At 36.9% G+C, this 26423-nt stretch overlaps 1 protein-coding gene across 1 annotated transcript in view; it reads right to left on the minus strand.

Moving 5' to 3' along the window:
- Window positions 1-25037, minus strand: part of NYAP2 (neuronal tyrosine-phosphorylated phosphoinositide-3-kinase adaptor 2) — a 240565-nt gene extending 215528 nt beyond the window's left edge. The window contains exon 1 of the mRNA XM_028105068.2: window positions 24817-25037. Coding sequence (XP_027960869.2) covers window positions 24817-25037 — 221 coding nt within the window. The remainder of the gene's footprint in view (window positions 1-24816) is intronic.
- Window positions 25038-26423: the final 1386 nt, after the last annotated feature.

Below are 26423 nucleotides of genomic sequence, written 5' to 3' on the forward strand. Positions count from 1 at the left end.
GGATGGCCCCTTAATCCAGTAGGAGTGGGGTCCTTATCCAAAGGGGAAAGCTGGGGGTGCCTGGGTGACTCAGTCAGTTAAGTATCTGCCTTCAACTCAGATCATGATCCCAGGGTCCTGGGATCAAGCCCCATATCAGATTCCCTGCTCAGCATGGGAGTCTGCTGCTCCCTCTCCCACTGCCCCCACCCTGCTCATGCTCTCTCTCTCTCTCTCTCTCTCAAATAAATAAATAAAATTTTTTAAAAAGTGGGGGGAACTGGACACAGACACACACACAGGAAGAACACCATGTGAAGATAAAGGCAGAGATCGGGGTGACGCTTCTACATACCAATGAGTCCAGAGATGGCCAGTAAACTGAAGAAGCAGGGTAGAGGCCTGGGACAAACTGACCTCACAGCCTCAGAAGGAACCATCCATGGCAACACCTTGATTTTGAACTTCTGCTCTCCAGAATTGGGGCAATTTCTGTTTTTTAAGCCACCCAGTCTGCGGTACTTCGTTATAGCAGCCAAGGAAACTAATGTATTTTGAAAGTTGGACAAATGACTGTTTGGTCTTAATTTTATAGCCAAAGGAAAGCACAGAAAATGTCAGGAAAGAAATGATCTGACCAATTAACTTGCTCGTCACATGTTAAATTGACTAAATGTGGGGTGTAGGAGGTAAAGACAGGGAGTTCAGTGAGAAGTCCACAGCACAACCGCAAATCACAGTGCCCAGCACCTAGTAGGTGATCAATAAATAATGACATCTTACATTTATTAGTACGTAATATCCAGCACATTACCTGTATCACCTCACCTGAACTCTCACGACTATCCCATGAGAGAGATGGTATAAGTATATCCCCTTTACAAATGAGCAAACTGATACTCAAAGGGAGTGAGTGGTAGAGAAATTAAACACAGATCTGTCTATTTCCAGCATCCAAGTTCTTTACCACTATGGTGTATGGCCCTATAATAATGTTATGGTTAATAACTAAAAGAACATGTGTATATGCTTGTGTTTGTATGCATGTGCATAGCAATGACTAAGAAATAAAGCCAAGAAGGGTAACTGCTATAATATAAATTCATCCCTTTAACTAACTGAAGTGGATACTTCACAGGGAAATTAATTAGTAAAGGAATAGCAACGTATAGAAACTTCTAAGCATTTTAATAATTGGGAATGATATACAATTTATTCTGCTGACAGAAAACTAAATCAATAGGCAGACTGTAGCTATGTGCATAAGGAGATTTGAGATTTAGGTATTTGACCAGTCAAATCAAATTAAAAAATTAAGCTCACTTAACTTCCAGTTTGACTGCTAGGGTTGAAGACTTAAACTGATGGATAACATATCATCTGACTCTCAACTGTCTCCATCTTAATTCACCCACATTTGTATTTATAATACAAGCACAGTTGAGTTTCAGTAGACTTCTGTTTTCTTAACTCTTTACATAGGTCACTTTCCCTTTCTTCCCTAATCCTTTACTGCCATATATTTGGAATGAAATAAAACAATACCTTTGCTCAATTATATGTCTGCTTCATTTACTTTCAATGTTTACTTGATTACTGAAGATCTCTAAGGGCACATAACCACTCTCAGGACTGTACATTCAGAGGAAAAACATCACACACACACACACAAAAAAAAAAAACAGAGAGAGAGAGAAACAAAGAAAAAAATATCATGCATATAAAAAGCTACTAAAGAAGTCACAAACCATGGGTCAGGATGCAGCAAGAGCAATATCATGAGATAAAATAGCCTTTTCATATCCCAGGACACTTTTCAGGATTCCCTCAGAAAGCACTGTCAGCCAATAGTACAAACGCTTACAAGAACAATAGCATTCCGCCCAAAGAAGAATCATTCAACGTCGATGTCTGGCATAGATAGACAAGTCTGGTTATATCCGAAGGGTCTCAAGTTGCTTAGTCATACCCATATCAGTACACACACACACACACACATATATATATAAAGTAGGCTTTTGATTTAAAGAACATATCAAATATGTGATATTGTAATATATATCTCATACCCATCTATAACAATGGAATCATCCATATATTTCTCAATTATGAAAGTACATGATGTGCAGTCTTCAGACGACAATGTTCACAAAGAAAAATTCATTATCAGGAAATACCAACTGGTGTAATAGAGCACCTCCAAGTTCATGTTGTACATTCCAGTGCCTATTAGTAATGCAGGCACAAAGTGAACAATCAATCAGTATCAGTTGACTACATGAACGTTTTCCAAATAAAGGAGTTGCTTCTCCCATCATGGGAATCTAAAGCATTATTTTTTCCCCTAAATCTCTCCTTGTAATTGCACAAGTACCACACTTGCTAACTCAAAGAACAGCCCCCTTTTGTCCCCAGATACTCAAAGTTCTGCTAGAATGCCAAGAAAGAAATAGGTTTATCCCCCCAATTTATGTGTGGAAGGACGGGTGCTATGGTGGCTGTTGGTGGATAGAAATTCCTAAGCAGCTTTCAAGCCCCCTATGAAGTTGCTGTTGTAAAGGGCAGAGTGTCAACTGTCCCTAAGGCTACTCAAGCTCTTTCCCATGCCACCCCTTACAGCATCCTGACCGGATACTCAGCTGCCTTTCTGCAGCATCTTTTATATCGCAGAAGACCTTGCCACCTTCCCCTCCCCAACTCTTCTGAAGGTAGCACAAAGAGGACTTCTCTTCAGTATTCACAAAGACCCTCCCTTTCCACTGAACAGGAGAAACTCACGGGTGGCTGGATGATAGTCATTCTTTTATTAAAATATTATATAAGCCCATGGTTTGATAATTATAGAGATACATATTATTCTCACTCATTCTATTTGCAGTCAGTTCTACATCCCATAAATACAGTTTAATGAAACAGCTGACATTTTATGACTTACACAGTTTGACTGTAACATTTTTTTAAAGATTTTATTTATTTATTTGAGACGGAGAGAATGAGAGAGAGAGAGAGAGAGAGAGAGCATGTGAGGGGGGGAGGGTCCGAGGGAGAAGCAGACTCCCCGCTGAGCGGGGAGCCCGATGTGGGACTCGATCCCGGGACTCCAGGATCATGACCTGAGCTGAAGGCAGTCGCCCAACCGACTGAGCCACCCAGGCGCCCCTGACTGTAACATTTTTAAAAATCATTTATTGAGAACCATTTGAAAAACCATTTGAAGACCATTAAATCACTTACTTTGGGGGCTTTCCTAATCGGCTTTTCTGGAACAAAGATGTATACACATACTACATTTCATATAACATTTGCTATAAAATTTTTAAATATTTAAAAAATTGCTCTTTGAAAATATTTGACCATGCATTTCTTGTTTAATTTATGATTGACTATAATTTTTCAGCAAGTGTGCATATTCTAAAGTTTTGGCAGAAGAAGGCAATCTAATGTAAATATTATTTTTAAATAAGTGGCTTTTTATGAATACTGAATTAAACATTTAATGAATTTGGTCTAATTACAGATCATAGATATGTTACCAGATAGTCATTAAATTATAGTTTGTAGGGCATTTTTTGTATTTTTGGACAAATAAGTCTTTTAAAATTTCAAATATTCATTAGGGCTTGTGTAACTTATATGTCCTAAGCACTCTGTGCAAAATGCCTATCTAGAATATGGCTGTGGTTGAAACTCCAATATGCTCCATCAATGTGTGTTTTCTTGTTCAGCTAAAAACTACACTTCCTAGCAATCCTTGTAGCTAGGTATCATCATGGGACTAGGTCATGGGTAATGAGTGAAGTGTACAATTTTGGGTCATGCTTTATGTAAAGGAATCTGACTACCCTTGTCCCTTTCTGGTGGCTAAAATGCAGATATGGCAGGACAAGATGGAACAGATATAGATCTTAGATCACAAGAGGGAATTTGCAAGGAGAAGATAGATGAGCAAACCACAAAAACATGAAGGAGTCTAGATACAAAACGTGGTGGAGATGCCATACGAGACCTAGACTATTTATGCTTGGATTGTCACAGAGATAGCATAATCAAGATTATTTCATTCTTTGTTAAAAAAGTTGAACTGTTAAAGTAGGATTTTGGAAGATGAAGGATGGAATCGGAGCTGGCTCAGCTCTCAAGAAGATGGTCTGGTAGAGAAGAAATAGATAAAGATACAGATAAGGATATGGGTAAAGATATTATAGATATAGAAAGGTATCTTAACATAGGTAGCAAGATGATGTTATGCTACCTTTTCCCTATAAACCAAACTTGAATATATATGCATAGCACAGTACAAATATGTATAAAAGATCAATGATCAGCCTCTGCAGACAAGACCTTTAAAAACTATTATCATTATAAATTATATGGCCCTGCATGCATCTTTGCAATATGTATTTTAGCTGGAAACATTGTTTATGATTGTCTTACATTAGATTCTTTTTTTTTTAATGAATGTGAGATTTTTCTCACTGATGGAAACTTTTGGTCAACCCTTCCTATATTGAATTCCTCAACCCCTTTCTGTTTTCACAGGAGATGCAACATGGCCGGCTTCTAATGCATAAATGCATTTGCAAATGAGTTCCCGGAACATGCTAATGATATTTTGTTCTGGATCATTTCCAAAATGGTTGCAAGCAAACAAGCTCATTTTTAAGAGAGAGAGAGAGAGAGAGAGAGAGAGAGCTTAGAGGCAGACAATAATTCAATGGCTGTTAACTAAAAACATTTGCGCATAAATGTGATTACTTAGGAAATAGCATAGGAGTCTGATTGACTGGCATTGGCAATTGAAAATGGACTCCCTTGAAGTTCAAAAGCTTTACCACAAATCACAAGATTCATTAATTACCATACATAGGATCTTGGGAGTTGCCTGTTTGTAAAATCTGCTGCCTTTATGTTCTTGAATCTAAACTAGAGAGGCAGAGTCCCAGCAAGGGATTAAAACATAGAATTTTGTTAATTAAACCAATATGTAAACCGAAACTCTGAAAGAATGTCAGGAGTATATGGTTTGCTGGTGGTTTGATTCTTCTATGGCAGTAGCATATGGAGAGCATGTAACTATGATGTGTTTAATCCAAGTGGATTAAAATAGTCTTCTGGGATTTGAAATAATTTTTGAAAAAGATTGAGCCCATATTTTCAACACCATTTTCAAGACATAGAAGTGACATGCATCGCATGGTCTAAAATTTTGTTTTGTTTTGTTTACCTTGTTTTTTCTACTTAACCCTGTTTGAGTCTTTGGTTTTGGTTTTAATCAAATGAATAAATCACTTTTTACTTAATAAATAACTTTGATGCTATTAAAATAATGGCTAAGCAAATAATATCCCTTCATTCAATTGAGGAAGAGAATTTAAATAGTTTGTGCCCATTTAAATCATTTTTGCTGTGGACAATCCTGATTTTTTTGGTCAGTCTTTGGAAAGGTTGCATGTTATTCACTTTCTAAGACACTGATAGGAACATCAGTAAGGTCCTGCACACGGCAAAATATTTTTTTCCAGTCAGAGAGATTTCAATACAAAGCATTATTTGAAGATAATATACGATGGTAAATAAATCTTTAACTGTTGTATTCTATACTGAAGATAAGCAAAAGTAAGGAAGAGAAAGAGGAAGGGTGGGAGGGAGAAAAAGAGGGAAGATGATTGAGCAGATCTAAAGAAGGCAAGAGAATTGCAGGAGTCAGAATCACCCGGAGTTTATCAGTTTATGCTGACACGTTTTCTTGGCAAAGGCTGCTGACTGTAGGCAAAGTCACATGGCCGGGAGGCTGGTGTGTGTGTCTGCTTAAGAGCCCGTGAAGCTCTTTGCCTTCGGACTAGCATGTGCACCATGTGATGCTGGGGTTGCCATGGTAAGTACATAGCGTGTAATGGAGGTTTTTTTTTTTTCTTTCTTTCTTTCTGATATGCTGCTCTAGCATAGATACACCAGAATTCAAATTAATACCATAAGAAAATCACTGGAAGAGGAAGCTTTAAGAGGCTTTGGTTAAACATTCAGCACTTACACTAGATTCTGTAAGCAAATGTGCTACCTCATTTATTTTTTTTCTCAAATACAAAGAGTTTATCATAAAATGGTCAATGGATTATCAACATACAATTCAAAAATATCTATTAACCATAGCTCATTGTTTCCTCTTTTCCTATGTTGAGGCTTATATTACAGAGGAATCTTTAGCTACTTGATTATGTTCATTTCAAAAGAAAAGGATTCCTTTCGTTTTTCTTCAAAATGTCACAGACATTGCAAGAAATTCCAGGTGTGTTGAAATTTGTGTAAAAGGTGCCCTGAGAATAGATAATGGCTTTGGAGACTTCATGGTCCCTCTTGAGTGCTCAGAGGTGCTCTTGACTCTCCACAGTATCACCATGTAAAAGGCAAGCTTAGCAGACGGATGATGGATTTGGAATCCAGCTGGCATTGCCCAAGTGACCTGCCAGATTGGCTTAAGTAGAAGCAACTGATGGGAGAATCATTTCTCATCTCTAAATCCCACACCCAGGATAATGGCATAATTTCCGACCCTCCTTATTCTCTTCTTTTTTCAGAATTGTTCTTTGAAGCTCTACCCCAATTCTGTCACTCACCATGTGATCTTGGGAAATTTCCCATTTTTAATTTTATTTATTTGAGAGAGAGGGAGAGAGCACACAAGTGGGGGGAGGGTCAGAGGGAGAGGAAGAAGCAGGCTCCCCTCTGAGCAGGGAGCCCAACATGGGGCTCGATCCCAGGACCCCGGGATCATGACCCGAGTCAAAGGCAGCTGCTTAACCGACTGAGCCACCCAGGTGCCCAAGTATGGCCATTTATTACTCACTTTTAATTTTACATATAGATATCATTATAGAAGATGCCTTAAAGGTTAGAATAGAATTATAGAGTGCTTTAGGGCAAATAAGAGGAAACAACTAATGTCTGTGAAGACAAGAAGGTTTCAGAGAGATGATGCTTGGGCTTAGTCTTCAAACAATCATAGATACTCACCCAAGACACAAGGTCATGAATGGTGTGAAATATACAAGCATGAGCAGAGGCAAAACTTGAGGAGGAACCACACGTCTTCTATAGTTGGAAAGTAGTGGCCCCTCTAGAAATAACTGACATTCCATTGAACCCTCACTACCATCTGGCAAGGTGGGCATTATGATTGTGACTTTCATGGATGAGGACATTAAGATGCTTTGAGAATAGATTTGACTAAAATTACACAGTTTGATGGAGTGCCATTATTTGTAGCCCATTAGTATTGTATAAAAAATGATCCATTTGTTAGCAGTTTCCTAGGTGTTAATTACTGAATGATGATTATCTGGGCAACACTAAAAATGCTGACAGTCTGGGTATTCCTTAACATTCATCTGCCTTTTTTGGAGTTTTGTGGAGAGAATCTTAGGGATGAGAGGCAATCTTTCTGTTTCAAGATCTTTAGCAGGTTTTTAAATTTTTAATCCCAAGATTCCACGTTTTATTGCCCAACTGTTTTCTATCTAAAATCTAAACTAAATGAGATAATTTAAATCAGTTATACCAGGAAACTAGTCTTGCTTCTCTTTTAAATTCAGCAACAATTTGTTATATGACTCCAAAATACCCACTTTCCTGCTGGATGACATTACATATTAATCTAAATCTGAGGGAAATTGTAAAATAGGGGTTTGTTACCAGCTTATTCCCACATTCAATTCACATCTCTTTGTTTTTCACTTGGGTATCCCCTTAAAAGGACAATGCTTACTAACCTTTTATCAGGAATGGATGTAATAAATCATTCAAAGTAAGGCAAAATTGACTAATACTAGTATGACTAGACTAATGTGTTCTCTCTTCACTTATCTTATAAAGAATGAACCAACATGGAAGCCAAAAGAATAATTTTATAATTTTGAGATTTATGGTATTGGTTATATCAAAGAAGGTATTTTCACAGGGTAAAGGTTAAATTAGCATCCCCTCAAATGACATTATATTATTAACTTCCTATTATTTCATGAGTAAGTTCTCATAGTATCAATCGATCATTCAATAAATCATTCAGATATACTTATTGAGCATCTATTGTTCTAGGTGCTAAAAATACAGTACTAAGCAAAGCAAAGCCCTTGTCTTGTGTTGTGCATATTTTAGTGAACAAAGTTAACACTCAGTTAGTGCTTGCTCTGAGTTCTCTTTTAAGCCCTTTGCGTGCCTAATGTCATTGATTTCTTTCATAATGTCCTAAGCTATAGGTACTATTATTATCTCTGCCCCATTATCCCAGAGAGAACTGCAGACCAGAGAGTTTGAATAATTTGTCCATGATCACACAGCCAGAAGAAGTTCGGGACAAAATATGGCCTGGAAGGAAGTCTGACACTGTAGATTACACTGTTAACTGCTACACTATACAATGGGTTCAGATGAAAATACTAAATAAGTAGAAGAAAAAAAAAAACCAAGAGATAAATATAATATGGAACTAATTCTCCAGAAGACATTACAATTTTCTTTTGATTCTAATTATCAAGAAATTTATTCTTGACAAATTACCTCTTTTTATTTTTCTGCATATTTCCCTCTGTAATGAATATAAACTTGAGTTTACCCTTTAATATTTTCTCCTTCTCTCCCTTTCTCTCTCTCTCACACACACACAAATAATTCCACTTTCTCTTAATCTAGTCATCAAATTGAAAATTAGACATTTATATAACATGTATATTGATTTAGTCCAATTTTATTATCAAAAATTGCCATAATTAAGGTGTCTGCTAAAATAGATTATAATACAACTCCTACTGGTTGTATAAAATCTAAAAAAAAAAAAAAAAAAAAAAACTAAAGCCCCAAAACTTAGTTCTGCTCAGATTATTCTCTACATAACAGGTAGTTTCCATCCTACCAAAGGGCAAAAGATGCAGATTCTTAAATGTATTAGAAAGAACTCTTTTTATTTATTTTTTTAAAGATTTTATTTATTTATTTGAGAGAGAGAGAGAATGAGAGTTAGAAAGCACGAGAGGGAAGAGGGTCAGAGGGAGAAGCGGACTCCCTGCTGAGCAGGAAGCCCGATGTGGGACTCCATCCCGGGACTCCAGGATCATGACCTGAGCCGAAGGCAGTCGCTTAACCAACTGAGCCACCCAGGCGCCCAGAAAGAACTCTTTTTAAAAGTCCATTTTCAAACAGAAACTTGACAATAGAAACCTTCTTTAATTTTCTCACATGAAGTTTGCCATTCCAACTGTGTGTCAAGAATTTAATTGCAGCATGAAATTAACCAGTTATAAAATGCTATACTTGTGCCCTTGCCTTCTAAAGCGGAATGCACTAAATAATTTGCTTACTGGCCTCTAACATGAGACCTCAATTTAATAACTAAAGTGCCCTTGCTTGTTGGGTAAATTCCTGATGAGAAATGCTCTGTGTATAATCCATCAAAACATCAGTAGATGAAGCGCACACCTTCACATGCACACATATTCACAGACAAGAAAACAACTAAAATAAAAGTAAAAATTCTGATATACCAAACTGACTAGTTTGAAATAAACCATTTGGCAGACGTGCATAAGTACGAATGCACCTGCTCCCTCCTCCTGTTGGCTTGTTATGGTTGTGCTTCATCGACTCCATAGTGGGAGCGACATGGCCACTCCATTGACATGAACTTCCCAGGCATCTCATAAGTTTCTGTCTCCTTTTTATCAAAGTTTTCTCCCTGAAAATAATGGATTTCTATTGTTGAAATTTCCAAAAGTCTGGTTTCTAGAAAAGCAATATTACTATAGCAATTAAGTGCCAGTTTAGACGTGCAACTTTTCGTATGATGGAAATAGCTTCCAATTGTTTTTGGCTTACTTTATTAAAAACTGTAATGATTCTTTTAATGATTACTCCTAAGCATTTTGCAAACTTACTTATAAATTGAGAGACTGAAGAAGAAGGAAACAAAGTCTGGCATTTCAGTGACCTGGCTAAAATTTTGTTGATCTCTACTCTCCCTTTTCATTTTTGTCCTTACTTTATATCTAATTTATTTCTATTTAATGCTTTGGTTTTAGGAAGACCAAGTCCTGACGTGACCACATTTAAATATCTGCAGTATAAATATCATTAGTGCTTTGGTAGTCAATGCAATTATTTATATTTACCTGTCTAAACTATAAAAGTCAAACCTGAGGGCTTTAGAATTCCCTCAAACTATAATTTCCTCTTTTTTTGCCTCATTTTATATTTATTCTGTGTTTCTAATAAAATACCAGGCAAGCATAACTCTAGGTCTCAAAGGTCATTATTCAAAAATTTAAAAACTTCTTATGCTAATTTATAAGCCACGTACAACAGAAGACTCTTCCTACAGTCTATATGAGTCTGGGTTGTGTTATTTATGTGGTTATTTGCTTTGCTCAGAAATTATAATTAGAGTTCGAATAATACAAATTGAGGCTGAGAACGTTTAGGGAAAGTGTACAAATGGGATGTTTGATTAATCTGAAGTACTTATACTTGAAAAGAAAAATAATTTGATGAAAACCTTAATTAATTCATTGTCTCCCTATCACTTTTTAATACAAAGTAACATTTTCTTAGTTCATTTCTTCGGCTTATCCTAAAGAACTTGAAAGGAGTGAAGGAAACTCTCCTTTTCGCCAAAGTTCAGAACGAATGCAAACAAAAATGGAACAAAATGTTGATTTTGAGATATATCAGGTCTGATCTTAAATGCATTTGACTGTTCAAGGTGTTGAAAGTAGCAGGTGTATCTACTACATACTATTTCTTGTATGAATACGTTGCAGAATACATTGTATCCTTATCAGGAACTAACAGGGGTGCCTGGGTGGCTCAGTCGGTTAAGCATCTGACTCTTGATTTCGGCTCAGGTCATGATCTCAGGGTTGTGAGATCAGGCCCCACCTCTGGCCCATGCTGGACATGGAGCCTGCTTAACGTTCTGTTTCTCCTTCTGTACCTCATCCCCCAGGCATGCTTTCAAAAGGAACTACCAAATCCGGCACATGGAAATAGTTTTACTGCATCAGGTTGATTGTTTTGAGCCTGTTCATTAAAATGGGGTTTCATCTGTGTGACTGAGGTCATACAACATGCATACATTATTAAAGCACACCATTAAAAAATAAATATGCATACATTTGTCTAGGAGAAAATCGGGCTCGGATATGAAGGATTTTTCCAGTCTTCCTCATGTTCACTGAGGCCATTTCGGTGTTTTTCCCCAGCTTACCTTTCAATAGCTCACACATGCCATCAAACCTGAACTGAGTTTCTCATTCAACTCTGGGGTGACAAAGGTCATTCTGTTTTCATGTTAACTAAATCACAGTCTGTCTCAAACCAGGATTGCCAATTGTGTTAAATTAAAGATAGAGGTTCTTTGCTGAAGGCAACTTACACGGGGGACTGTGGAAGCTGACTTCCTTTTAGAATTCTAAGTCACACTGAAATGGAAAGGCTTGGGCAGATAGGGTCACGGCATTAATGACAAATCCACAAGCGGCATTCCTCCCTAAAACCCAATACCATGCCAATCTTTCATTCCTCCACTTTAATGCAATCACACAACAGCTCAGGCTTAGGATTTCTACCTCATTTCAAAATGCTCCCTTCCACGCACGATATCTCCTCTGAGACTTTTAATCTCGTAAGAAGTTGTAAAATGCTTTCCCTTCCACTACAGGTTGGAAAGCAGGTGTTTTTATTTTCAGGCTGTATACGAAGCCAACGGGCTTCTTCAGAATAATTATGCGGTGTCGACTCAAACTAAAGAACCTCAGGAGGACATATTATATTGTGTCTTTAAAAAGTATCTGTTGATAATAATTAAGGCTTCTGATAGCGAGCCATGGGGAAGGATATAAGTCAGGGATGCTATCATTAAATAGAACTGCTCTTGGGTGGAGCCCAGACTAAGATGCTGTAATTAAAATAATCATGGAAGTATTTAGTTACTCCTTTTCCCCTTCCCTTTTATCCTCCTTGCCTTGTGCCTGTTCTCCCATGATGGATAGCTCTGTGCCACAGTAATGCCCTCGTCTGAGTTGGCAAACTGTATCGACTATCCTTTTCGGGTTGTATTTTTAGCTGACACTTGTGGCAACAGGGCTTAGTTGGATTACTCCCTGCCGGTTTATTTTTGGCAGATGGGTTCGAAATGTAGTTGTCTATTGCTTCTCTCTAGTTATCTGTCCTTAAATTGCTGTAGGCGGTGGTGTTCATTCAGATAGGCATCATTCTTCTCCTTCACCTGTTTAGTCTAGTCTAACCCTGCGAAAAAATTTCATCATGAGTCAGTAGAAATTCAGCATGGCACGTATTATTGGTATTGTGATTTGAGTGGCAGCCGACCAACATTTAGGGAACAATTCATCTACCTGAATTGGACTAGACATCACTAATGCACATGGCAGATTGATTGTAGAGCTTTAGTGGACGTATTCTTTATTAATGAGATTCAGCATGATTTGCTAAAAAGGCTTTTACTGGGCAGTCATTTTCTGCCCCTCCCCCACCTCTCTTTATCCCATTCAATCTGTTGAACCACGTACCATGTTTTGAAACTGTTTCTCCTCTCTATTTTTATTTGAAATACCTAGGCTTTTTAAATAATTGTGCACAAACTGAACATAGTACACACACATATACACATATACAAACCAGATTAGAATTGAAACGTATTATAAAACGCAGGAACTAAGGAAATAAATCAAAATCCTACGAAGAAAGAAAATCATGTGGAAAAAAAAAATCTGGGAATAAACTTGAAATTTCAAAGAACTGATTTCTAGAAATGAATGCATCTGCACTAACGGGGGTTTTAAAGCACATTTAGGAATTTCTTCCTAAATAAAATACGGTATTTGTATTGATCTGCTAAGGGTTGGGAGCTACTGAGGTTTTGGTGTTCAAACAGAGCTCAAAAAACTAGAGAAAACTCAGAAGCTACTCATCTCTTAACCCTTTGTTTCATTACCCAGAGGCTAGTAAGCAGAAGAGAATAAATTACATTAATTGCAATGAGTTTTTTCTAAAACACTTTAGAGGCAAACTAAGGGTATATTACTTCAGATTCCAGTTTCCCTATGATCAACCTTACCCTGCCACATAATTTCATACCTGGTATGAAGGGAGGATTAAAAAAGGAAGCCATCCCCTTTTTCCTGAGAGATTTTACAGGTACTCTGATCACTATAAAGATATCTCCCCATCACTTTTTCTTAAAAAAACATTTTTCCATTACTGTTCATTTTTTGTTAATCACAAAATGACATCTCTTCCCAAAATAAAATAAAATACCAGCTGCTGGAAAAACCACATTTCTTTAAAAATGATCTATAATATAACTTGTTTGACAAGTCATTTCCAGTCCTGTTTGTCATTTCTCCTCAAAACAAATATTATTTCAGTTGTGTATTAGAACAGGCATTTTAAAAATTATATGTGACAATGTAACAACAAGCATCCCAGGGGGTCAAGAATCCCTGTAGGAAAATTCTTAAAGCCTCAAGTTTCTCCATGCAATTCTGGTTCTCTTCAAAAAGAGCTGGAGAGAACAGAGAGTTACAATTACTGCATCAACTAGCATGAAAGAAGAGCTCTTTCTCGGTGCATAGGGCAGTTAAACGCTATTGTTGGGCTAACCTTCCCCAGAATCCTCAAACCAGTAAGAAGCTGAAACCTTTTAGCACCATTTACATGCAACCTTGAAAGTAACATTGCTCTCCAGAAGAGAAATCAATCAGCAGGGAGCATTTTTCTTAACAAAAACAACAACAACAAAAAGAACAAAAAAACATTTTAGAATGTAGCTCTTGCAGATATCAAGTAGTTGTCATTTTATCTTCATGAGTCATTATTTCTTTTACCGTTTACCTTTAAGGTAAAAGTTATGGCAGTTTTACAGAAAGCATGCATTTCCATGAAAAGAGTAAAAATGTAGTAGCAGCTCCTTTGTCAAGAGAAAAACTTTGAGGGTAGTTCCCTAAAAATATCTGGAAATTCAGTAGTGAATTACATTTTAAAAATAACATGCTATACAAGTTTATTTACTATTCCCTTGGGAAATCCATTGTCAGCACACCAAAGTGAGTTCAAAGCAATTTGATTTACAAATGTTTCAAAACCCACTAGGCACAAGGGACAGTTTCTCTGCTCTTAGAAGCCAGTTTAATAATTAAAACTAAAATTACCAGTTATTGCAACCTTTTGAATCTATTTGTATGCTAAAATTCTTTCAGCCCTCATGTAACTTTAACAATTTTGAGAGAAAGAACAAAAATATGTGTACATCAAGAGGATGAAACAATGATAAAGTAGGAAACTCACATTTGGGGGCCTGGGTACACTTGTCATTTGCAAATGTTCAAAGCTAACAATCTTGTTTCTTTCCCCTGTGTTGGTTTCTACCCTAAATGGAAGCAGAACCATTTTGGACATGATGCCATATGTCATTATTAAGATAACCACATTATGTGATGAAGATGAAGGTGATAATGATGAAGGTAAAACCAGTAATAGTAATAATAATACTAACAACAATAACAATTACCAGTTCTAAGCAGCAACAATGTGTTGGCTACTCCACGGGTGTTGTATCTTTATTTCTCTGAACAATGCAAAAAAGTGAATATTGTTATTTCTAATTACCAAATGAATAAACTTAACCTTAAGAATTAAGGGACTTTGGGGCACCTGGGTGGCTCAGCCATTAAGCATCTGCCCTCGGCTCAGGTCATGATCCCAGGGTCCTGGGGTGGAGCCCCAGCAGCATCAGGCTCCCTGCTCAGCGGGCAGCCTGCTTCTCCCTCTCCCACTTCCCCTGCATGTGGTCCCTCTCTTGCGGTGTCTCTCTGTCAAATAAATAAATACAATCTTTAAAAAAAAGAAGAAGAAGAATTAAGGGACTTTTTATGGGTCTCACTAAAGCTGGGAAAGAAAGTGACTCATCCCACCTTTGTCTGTGCCCTAGGATTTTTCCACTACTCAGTTATGCTACCTTGTACCCTACCCCTCAACACAGTGTTACTCCAAATTGTCTTTTTACAATGGGATAATCATCTACTGGCTTATTGTCATACCCAAAAACAGAAAAAGTGCCTAATGTGCATCAATTAACAAACTAATTACCTATGTCTCTATCATTGTAAAAAGGTCGTAAGTGGATATTACCAATGCTAATAATTGAATCAACCCATCCTCAGAGCATTTTTTTCTCTTCAAAATTATCAAGTATTCAGCAGGCCTACACCTACCTGCCCTTTATCTCGCTTCTTAGATTATAGGACTAGGGCTGTTATCTCTGCCCTAAACTGGAAAGTGTCTGAGAGTGTGGATCATGTCGCTCTCAGAATCAAGATCACTAACTCCACTAACTCTGCACAATGGAGAGACCTCCAGGCAGTGGTTCATGTACTGTGCTTGCTCAGTACATGAGCTCAAATAAACACTTAAAAAAAAAAAAAAAATCTGTCCTCAAACTTAAATGTTTCAGTGTCTGTATAACTTTTAGAGTTTTATAAAAGTATTTCAAACTTCTATAAAATTATGCAATCTCTCACCTACAAGTTATCAAAAAGGAAACATTAATTGTTACAAAAATCAACAAATCGTTGGAAGCTTAATAAACATATCAAACTTAGTACGTCCAAAATCTTTCTCACCCAAACCCTTCGTCTGTTCTCCTTCCATCTTAGTTAATAGGAATACCATGGTTTTACATCGCTCTCAACCCCACATAGAATCTGTCACCAAATTCCATCAACTCTTCCTTCACGGTGTATCTTGAATTCCACCGTATCGTCCCCTGTCCATGGACGCTGGTCCACACCAACATCTTCCCTCCTCATAATTGTTTTTGTAGCTTCCCAATTGATGCTCCAGCTTCTTCCCTCGCTTCTCCACATAGCCGCCAGCATGACCCTCCTTTTAATCACAGAAGTCAGATAGGGCAGGCATTCTTCCTCTCAAAACACTATGATTTCTCATCTCACCTCATTTGAGTAAAAGACAGAGCTCTGACAGTGACCTCCATGTCCTGTCGAGATCCAACCCCGTTCCTTCTGACCTCACTTGCCCGGTTCTAGTCACACTCACCTTTGGTCGGTTCCTCCAACGTGCCAGAAAAGCTCCCACCTAGGGCATCCTCTCTGGATGTTTCCTCATCCTGGAACACAGCTTTTTCCCCTCAAATGTGACATGCTCTGTGAGCCTTTCCCTGACCAATCTGTGTAAAATTGCCTTCTCCCCAGACCTCTGACCTCCAATGCCCTGATTTACTTTTCTTCATAGAACTCATCACATTTTAACTTACTCTATACTTTACTTGCTTATTGTCTGTCTCCTTCTTCCCGCCCCCAAAAGATTGTAAATCCCTCAAAGGCAAACATTTTTACTATTTTGCTGCTTTATCCCCAAAAGCTAGAACAATGCCTGCCATGAAATAGATGTTCAATAAATGCTTACCAAAAAAATTAATGTAGAAACAAAATAGCTAAACAACACCCATAAACATCAGCCTAATAGGAAATTAAGATGTCTCCTTGGTAATGCTCTTCATTGCTGAACAACCTCATTTCTTATTCCAACATCATGTTATGCTGAGTGGTATACTTAGCCTCAAATCAAAGACTAAAATGCAATTTACTAATTAAAATAATGGATTTTAAATGCTGGTCTTTTTATTTTTAAAGCATTTTCCTTGTATATCTTATTGAAAGTGCTTTTCTTTATAAAAAAAATGAAGTTTGCTTTTTTTTTTCCCCTCTGCTTCCCGGCAGGCTAGTTATATTCATATTCTAGGATGGACATGAATATTTTGTCATGTATTTCCAAATACGAGTGTCATTGAGAATAACTTTTAACTAGAGACATATGTTTGGGGCAAAGATCCATTTTGGGAGGGTGGCTTGATATTCCTTCTATCAATTCATGATCAAAATCAATTTCAAGGTGACTTATAAATTTATAATGAAGGTTTTTTCAGGCTAAGTCAAAGTTGGACAGAGCCTTGGAGCTATTTTATTAGCATGTTCAGTCTCTAGCAGTTTCATTTGTTACATTAGACATGTTCTCTAAGCCATATTGCATTTTTAGTAGCGAAAAAGTCCTCTGACTCATAACCTTGCTCTGTAATAATTCCTTTCCCTTATCTGGGTTTTTGAACATTTTACAAAGGACAAGTTTAGTTAAAGATTGAGACAATCCTCCGAGAGCCAGAAGAGTATAAAAAACAGCCCTGGGCTGAAAGCTAGTGCCTAATTAATCTATAACCATCTCTAAATATGTAACATGCCTTTTAAAAGAAAGATTACCTGAAATTTTCCAAAGGGTGTCTTTTCAATCATTCAGGTGGCCATAGGTTTGGATGTTTGGAAGGTCTATTCTTTGCTGCTATTTCCTCAACATTAGAAGAGCTTAATCCTCATGCTGACTGACTGGCCCATATGGGGTTATGTTGTGAAAGCCCCTCCTCTTGCCAACATCTGTCTATTTATTTCAGATATGGAACAGATACAGAGATTCTTAAAATCTAAAGTCAGGGCTAGGTCTAGAATCTAATTCAGGTTGAAACAACCACAAGTATAAATAGCTCCCAAGAAGGTAAGTGAGGAGGAGAAGGAGGCTTATCTTAAATGAGCCTTTTATGGCTTCTAATGAGCCTTCTGTGGCTTCTAATCTGTCTCGTCAGGTGACTGAATGAAAAACTTAAAATTGTGTTCATTACAAATATGGATGCAGTGTAAATTGTAAATAGATGAATGCTACTAATGTTTGTATTAATCATATTAGGACTGTGGTGACCCTTCCTGAAAATGGCAGGCCAGAAGGACAGACACCACTTTGATGTGCAAAGTGAACAGGCACAATGGCCAGAACCGACCAATGTGGTATCCTTAGGCTAAGTGGGGAAAGTTAATATTAATGAGCATAAGTGGTGTCCCTGGATATATGCTCATCAATATTAACTTTCCCCACCAGCACTGGAAAAAAAATGGAACACTTTCAATAAATCAATATATTTAGGATCAACCTTGTAGATTTGGCTTCTGGCTCAATAAAGAGCAGCCAGTGAGGGGTGGACAAGGTGAATTATTGAATTCTGTCTTCTAATTGTAAAGTTCTGTGAGTAAAAATTTCCCCATACACTTGATCTTTAACCAAAATTACTCCAATATCTGGATATCTTGTTTATCTTTGAAAAAAAATCTGGATGCATAATTTTAACGTTAAAAACAAGCAAAGCAGCTTGAGGTCCCCTGAAATGATTAATACAAAAGTGACTGGAATTAATCACAAACACAAGAGGAAGCTGAAATTAGAGAGGGTTATTAAGATACTGTCTGCTGTTTAATCTCACCCCCTTATCAACATATTAACCTTGTTTTCTCTGCCTGAGTACTGAGTCCTACAGCAAAATTAGGTCAGAAATTCACATCAGATCAGATCAGCCGATGCAGTCCAGCAAGACCCTGACATGCTGCAGATTTGAATTTCATTCTAGATAGGATTATGGTTGAGGGCTTTTTGAGTTTGTTTCCTAGGCTCTAAGCATAGGAGTTTTCACTAATTGTAGAGTATTTCTATACTAGCTATAGAGTATTTCTAAATATTTTAAGACTAGCTGTAGAATATTTTTAAAAGTTGACACAGTTATGTTTCTGAACCCTTGTTCATTTAACTGTCCTCAGTTCACCTGAGCAATGATACTTCAACATCTGTTTTGATATACAAAGAGGGTATTTCATTTTTCTACATGCCTCCAATTAAAACAAACCCAATAAGATTATCTATTCATGACCAAAGTAGGTATTCATATGGCACTGAATGGATAGATCACTCCCGAAAATGCACTTCAGCAAATGCTCTCTATTTCCATATAGTCTCATCACAAATCATGAGTATGACTTCAGAAGCCATAACTATCTAGAGAGGATTTATGTAACTGTTAACATTTCTCTAATAAGAGTTCTCTGTGTAATTATGTCTTGGCTAATCATTTAAAATATTAACCAATTCAAAACCCTGGTTTAGAACCATTTGCTTTTTAGGTAGCAATGTGTTAGAAAAAGAAAAGCAAATACTTCTTTTATTTTTATATCTAAAGGATATTTAGTGGTCCTTTGTTTCTCTTTGACTAACAGAAATACTGAACCCTTCAAATATAAATAACTTCCAAGTATACATACTAATATGCAATTGCATGTATTTTTTTAAAGGAGCTGTAAGTAATCTAATTTCATTTCTGACTGTCACTTTTAAAGAGGAAATATAACCTCATATAGATCCCTTGAGGGCATCCACAGGGAACAGAGATGTTCCTAATCAGCCTAAGTAGTCCTTTGTGACAGAACCACTTTGCTGTAGTGGAGAGCTGTCTTCCAGACTTGCAATGTTTGGGAGAATTTCACTAATGTAACATTTGTTTCATTAGGGGAAAAAAAATCCAACCGGGTCGGATAATAGAAAACATACTTGGAAAATCATGCACTGGGAACATATTTTCTTGTTGCTTTTTATTGAAGGGATGTTGCCTATATTGTTTTCAAAATTCTGTGGCTAATAGTATAAGGAGATAGCATCGGGACAAGTTCCAGAATCCAGAGAGAAAAATTCACTTGAAAGGAAGCCTCAAACCTCAATGTGGTCTTGATATACCAGATGCTCTTTTGATCACCCCTCCTCCTCAGTGAATCCTAAACAAGGCTTTACCTATACAAAGTGAGCTTCCAAAACTGGCCTTATGTTCACAGGTACACACAGGCCCTACCTTTACAACTTGTCTGTGGCCAGATTCTATTCTCTTTGGCCAGTTGCCTCCTTCTTAATGTGTGGTCCTGTGTTGCATCAGCGGTTCAACATCCCCATCATCCCTGTTTCTTAAACATCGCTTTTCACCCCCACAAATGACAAACCGGGGTTTTATAACCCACATCAAGGGAGCTCACTTGTTGGAAGCTGTAGGTTTTGAGTGTTTGTTTTCTTACAGGCTTTTTAATAAAAAATAAATCTCATTTAACAGTGCCTGCATAAAACCGTTAGGATTTAAAATAGCAGAAACGATGAGCTACTGAAATAATTTTTTCATTCTCCATTAACTTTTCTCCTTTTGGTCTTTCTCTCCCATTCTTTCTCATCAAATGTTATTTGGGGCTGTTAAAAAAAAAAGCACTAACAGGATCACTTTTTTTATTTATTTAGAATTTTTCTCACAATAAGCCTTTTCAGTAAAATCCCATTTGAGAAATGGAAGTGAAGATACCAGAAAGTTAGGAGTGACAGGGGGCTCAAGTTAGTTTAAAAATAAGGAATTGGGCTCAGAAAGCCTAAGTGACTTACAACACTGAGAAAGTGATGAGGATATTCTTTTTCTGAGAGCTCAGTGTTTTAAGCCTCCCAGCTTCAGCACAAAAGGCATTTCAGCACATATGTGATCCAGAAGGTCAATCATATGAAATCCTATTTCCATTTTTTAAGCAATCCTTGGCAGTCTGCACATTTCTGAAATTGCAACTGGCATATTTCACAGAGAATTATCATCAATGCCTTTTCAAGGTCAAACATGGCCCATCTTTAGATTTTCAGCATTTATATCCCATATATTAAATCATAGCATATATTTAAGAAGGTATTCAGCAGACATGTTAAAGACTTTTAATTGATTAAGCTATGTTCATTAATGTCATGTAGAATTTGTTTACGACTGGACATAAATTACATGTTAAAAATATTAAAATATGTGTTATATTTAGATGTGAGTATTCTGCTTCGGTTGCCAACCCTGAAACCCCAAAATGCTTGAGTGACTGGAATCCTGCTAGGGGGTTTTCAAAAATATTAAAAATATATTTTCTATTCAGAAGATTGAAGTAATTCCAAAAATGTACTGTGAGAAGAAAATAAAAGATCATTATGTTTTCAATTGTCAGAATCCCAAAACACCGGCCACCATATGAACAAAATAAAGTTGAATTTGGATATTACAGTGGACACTGAGAGAGGATAACTTAAGAAACCCACAGCCAGCCCTGGCACAGAGTCACGTGAGGCTTTTGGGCCCCTCCTCCTGTCTGATCACCGCATTTTTGGCTCGGTTGATGTTTCTCTCTCAAATCCCATCCCCTCCAACAATATCCAGAGAACTCTATGTCCTCATGTTGTACATGGGCCATGCTTTTGGAAAAGAAAGACATCTAGAAGTCTCAGTAATTTAGGAGATTTTGCTAGTATTTTGTCTCTTCCAAAGGTATTTACAGTAATTTTTCCTTCTTGCTCTTAAGCCATTAACATTTCCCTTTCTATTGTAATCATTCATATCAGCATTTTAAATAAGCTAGTTTTCTCTCTTCTTAAAGGAAAAATAAATAAAAAACAAAGTACCAAAGGACCCAGTTTCCACTACAACTACTCTCCATATTTTTGAATTTCTTTAGCCTTAAAGCCCTCAAAATGATTCTCTATATTTTGCTTCAGTTCCTTTCTTCCCACTCTCTCATGAATACAATCTCATTGGGTTTTGTCCCTAGGCCTTCACCAAAACTGCTCTTGTCAGTAACACCAATGTGGTAAGAGATGTCAGTTCTCAGGTTTCAACATGGCTGATCCATCAGTAAAATCTATCTTCTTTAATCACTTTTCTCACTTCACTCTGAGACATCACCTTCTTTCATGGTTTTTCCCCTCTCTTATGGCTATTCTTCCTGGATTCTTCTATTGTTCCTATCATGTAAGCAGTCAGGTGTCCCAGGGAACAGTCAGGTGTGCTTCTCCCAACCCTCTCTAATTTTATATTCTAGGAATACTCGACGAGGCCCATGCCTTGAAATCTATAGACTATGATGACCCTCATATTTATGTCTCTAGCTTTGATTTTACCATAAATCCTGGACCCAACTATCTATCCAGGATTCTCTACTTGGACATCCAAAAGGGCTCACAAAATTGGGATACCAAAGCTGAGCTTTTATGAGTTAACAGTTAACAGTTAACTCAAACTTCTTCTCTTCTAGTCTTTGCCATTTCATTTAGGCAAAAGACAAAGCATTCATTCTTCTTGTGTCTCAGGCAAAAGACAAAGCAAAACACACACTTGTACACATGCAAACAAAACAACAGCAACACAAAGTTGAAAGCCATCTTCAGTTTTTTTTTCTCTTGCTCAACTCCTACATCTCATCAATTAGAAAATTCTGATGGTGCCCATCATTTGATCATTTTATGCCACCTTTACTATTACCACCCTAGTCCAAGCCACCATCATCTCTCACCTGAATTACTGCAAAGGCTTTCTCTCTGGACTTCCTACATTTAGCCATGCCCAATCCATCTATTCAACACAGAAGCAAGAGTAACCCTGGCAAGATGTTCAGTTAATGCAGGTCACACCTCTGCTCAAAAATCTTCAGTGAATTTTGTTTTCTTCAGAATAAAACACAAGAGCTTATAAGGTCTACATTACCTGGTGGCCTTCTACCAGTCTAGACTTACATCCCCCCACGCCTTGCCTTCGTCGCTGTGTGACACCTTGCCCTCTGCTTGGAATACATCGAGCCTGCTATTCCCTCTACCTAGAGTTCTCTTCCTGCCAATAGCCATACACCTCACATTATTGGCAGCACTTTTCCAATGTCTCAAACATCATTTAAGGGGCCTTCCCTGGGCTCTATTTTTATCTTCTTTACCAAGCTTTGTTTTACCACTGGTTATATATATATATTAATATATAAATACGTTTAGTATTGCCTCTCCTTCACCCTTCCCTCAGAATGTAGCTTCTTTATATCGGGAACTTTGTTCGGTTCATTGCTGTCTCATCAAGGTCTGGAACATTGCCTGGCACTTAGCAAAATTTTAAGATGTATTTCTCCAATCAGTTAATACATTTAACAGCAAATGTTTATTGAACAATAGATCTACTTTAGATCCTGTTTGAAGAACTGTATAGAAAAATAGGATCATTCTCATGAAACTTACACTGTAGTTTGGACATCAGCAACCTTGGTGCATACTGCATGCATTGTTTGCCAGTGGCCTTGAATCATCTTGACCTCAGGTGTGAGGTGCCCTATCTATCTCACCTGGATCTGTCATTCCTTATGACCTGGATTAAGTCTCCCTGCCTGATCCTTACTTCAGGGTGGAGTCAGAATTCAATTTGAAGATAAGTCCACTGTCTTAATATCTTTAGATAGAACCCTTCTAAAGTTTGTTGATGAAACACAGAAGTTAGTAGTACCATGATAAGCACACTTTAGTATTCTGTAAAATCTAATGCAACTACTTCAAATAATTCTATATTTAAGGTTAAAGAAAAGAATGAATTATTGAGTTTTAATATCAAGATCAGGAAAACTTTCATTTTAGCGGTGAAGCTGTTTTAGAAGACATGTGGGCTATCCATTTTTGTAATGAATTTTGGAAAACTCATTCTCATAAAAGCAAAATGCTTACATACATACATAAGTCCATCAGAATTAATTCCCAGGGGGAAGAATTGTCCCGAAGAAAGGACATTTAGTGTATCCTAGAAGGAAATTGGTGATACCAACTAAAATTGGGTAGAAATAAAAAATTACATAATCCCCAACAACACATTGACTTAAATATACACAATTGTGGAAACATTTATCAAGTATGTAATTTCGCAAACATTTTTATACCTGGTAATGCATGGATTTTCATTTTAATAGTCCAAAATAAAAAGATTACCCTCTTTCAAAAATAATCCTCCGTAACATTTCTCTTTTCGGTTTCCAATTCTCTCTCTCTCTCCCAAACTTCTCATATAAAGTTCTATACGATTAAACGATTAAAGTAGTGCATCCTTATCTAGTTTCATTATAAGAATAAATAGTTCATCTTAAAATAATAACTTCCCTAATATCATAATGTTCGCAGAGCGTAAGCAAAGTATTAATGTTGGATTAAATGAAAAAGTCCACCAACTATCAAAATAGTTTAACTAATATTATTCAGTATCCAGCTAATTGATATGAATTAATTTTCTAAATTCTGAATCTTTGCATTTAGTAAATAGACCTTATTGAAAAAATAAGACTTGTATAACACAGTATGCCTCTACCTGTACCCCTATTGCAAACGCACACACACATACACACGCGGGAAACACTATGACATTCTTTGGGAAATCAAAAGATGTATATCCTTCTTTGGGTTTCATTGCCCTAGGAAATTCAGCCTCAGTTTGGAAGCTGTAAGCTGGCACTTATTTGCTTGTAGCTGTAGGTTTTGCAGCATAAAAGTCATTTCATTTCAACAAACCTGGGGCACTTGGTACCAGACAAGATATGTAATAGTCATAAAATTCTGCACAGAGAGCACACAGTGAGGGTTCCCCCTGCCTTCAGAGGCTCATATAATTCTAATTATTGATGAGTCTTTTTATAATCTAAGAAGAAGATGACTATTATAAGGTAAGAACTATAGACAAAGATCATTAAATAAGGTGGGGATTTTCATCAAACATTGACTATGAAAGTGCTTATGTGTTCCCTTGGGCTTTTATCAAGAGGTTGTTTGGTATGACTTTTTATTAAAGAAAACTGAATTCTTTCCCAGTCCCAGCTGTACCTCCATATGCACAACACACCAGTAAATAACTTTTGTTAGCTAATGCGAGAGTCCTGTGAGTCAGAAGAATTGTATTTCTGTTATAGTTGAAGTGCCAATTTCACTTTGTCTCATCAAGCCTAATTGTGGTAAACATCCTTCCTAACCAGGTGACAACATCACAGCCTTTGCAGAACTCACCGGTTTCCTTGTGTACGCAAGACTCAGAATACTTTTATTTATATTTACCGTTTTATTGCTTCTTCTTGTCTTCGGCGTTTTTCACTCTTCTCCTTCAAGTAGGCCAGGTTGGTTTCATTCCTCAAGCGGTCATTCTCTCGAGCAATGTCTGATGCATTCTGAATAACCAAGCCATCGTAGGCCTTCATCCCCATATCCTCAATATACTGGAGAAATGTGTCCAAAGGGTCTTCCTCGGGATTAGAACTCATCATCTTGGAGGGTATCATGTAAAAAGGAACACTTCCTGTAGGATGAGAACACATTTTACCTTTATCAAAGGTGAAGATAAAAACAAGGTGCTGTTTATTCACCCTAGTATCTCGTCAGACCAAAAAGCTCTAGTGATTATGGTAGAATCTATTTGGAGAAAATGCCTCATTAGAAACTACAAACCATCAAGAGTATTTGAAGTAAATATTAAATGAATGTTGCCTGAGTAGCAAACACTCCTCAAACCAACAAAATTAGCACAGCAAAGGCCAAATTTCTCGCAGTGATAGGTAATGTGAGCATACAAATACAGTGTGCCAACATCAATGTTTGGTTTATGTATTTAGCGTCATGGTTTTGTTTCTCAAAAATGTGTTCTTATATCAATAAGATATATCAGATCCAAGCTTCATTTATTCCTAATTGCCATAAAGACTTCTTTGCTCAATCTGAAATAAAATGATATAATTATTTGGAACGAACTTTCTTATTGTGTGTGTTTTCCTTATAATTTTAAATTAAGATCTACAAACCTAAACCGTTTGTGCAAAATATAAGCAGTACTCAAGGAAATACACATTTCTAATATAATTTGTTTTGGAAATAATCCCTTTTTGACCCAATATTATTTTCCAAAATGGTGCTCCATCATGGCTTCCTACTATGATTCAAATATCATAGGTCACCAAGATCATATTAATCTTCACCAGTCTGGTAATTCAAGCAGTGACAACTACAATTATCACTGCTATATGAAGGTTTAAAAACCCAAGCCATAGAACGGATTACTGAAAAACCAAAATCAAATCAAAACAATAAAACATAGGACTTTCAACCAATACATATTCCGCTCACCTACAAAATGATGGAATAATAGCTTCTACCTCCTGTTGATGTAACCATTTAGAGAGGTGATGGTATAAAGAATTTAGCATAGAGTTTAACGATAATAAGCATATAATAATTTTAGCTAATATTATCATAATAAAAGTACATGTAGAAGATTGGCAGCCATGGTAATGTCAAATGTGTCTATGTGTATAGATAGATGGGTGATGGATAACCAACAGGCTATGAAAATCAAGATGCCTTGAAGAAGTATCCAGTGAATCATAGAAATCAATGAAGCCAGGGGATAGAGAAATGGTGCTTTAATCAATCAAAAAAAGAATTGAAATTTAATTAATTAATTGCCTACAAGTTAAGTATTTTACCCATCTAGCTTAATAAGACTTCCTGTCCTCAACTGCATCTTCACTGTTGTATAGGAAACCAGTATAATTGAGTCAGATTGAAAAATCAAAAGCAAAATCAATTAACAAGAAAAAAAGTTGGCCATTTAAAATTATAAATTGTATTTACATTTTTTATTTCCTTTAAAAGGCTCAGAAAGACACTTTTTA

This window comes from Eumetopias jubatus, unplaced genomic scaffold (assembly GCF_037043125.1).
Source record: "Eumetopias jubatus isolate StellerSeaLion01/CBP00866 unplaced genomic scaffold, mEumJub1_p1.0 scaffold_3, whole genome shotgun sequence".
Classification (NCBI taxonomy): domain Eukaryota; kingdom Metazoa; phylum Chordata; class Mammalia; order Carnivora; family Otariidae; genus Eumetopias; species Eumetopias jubatus.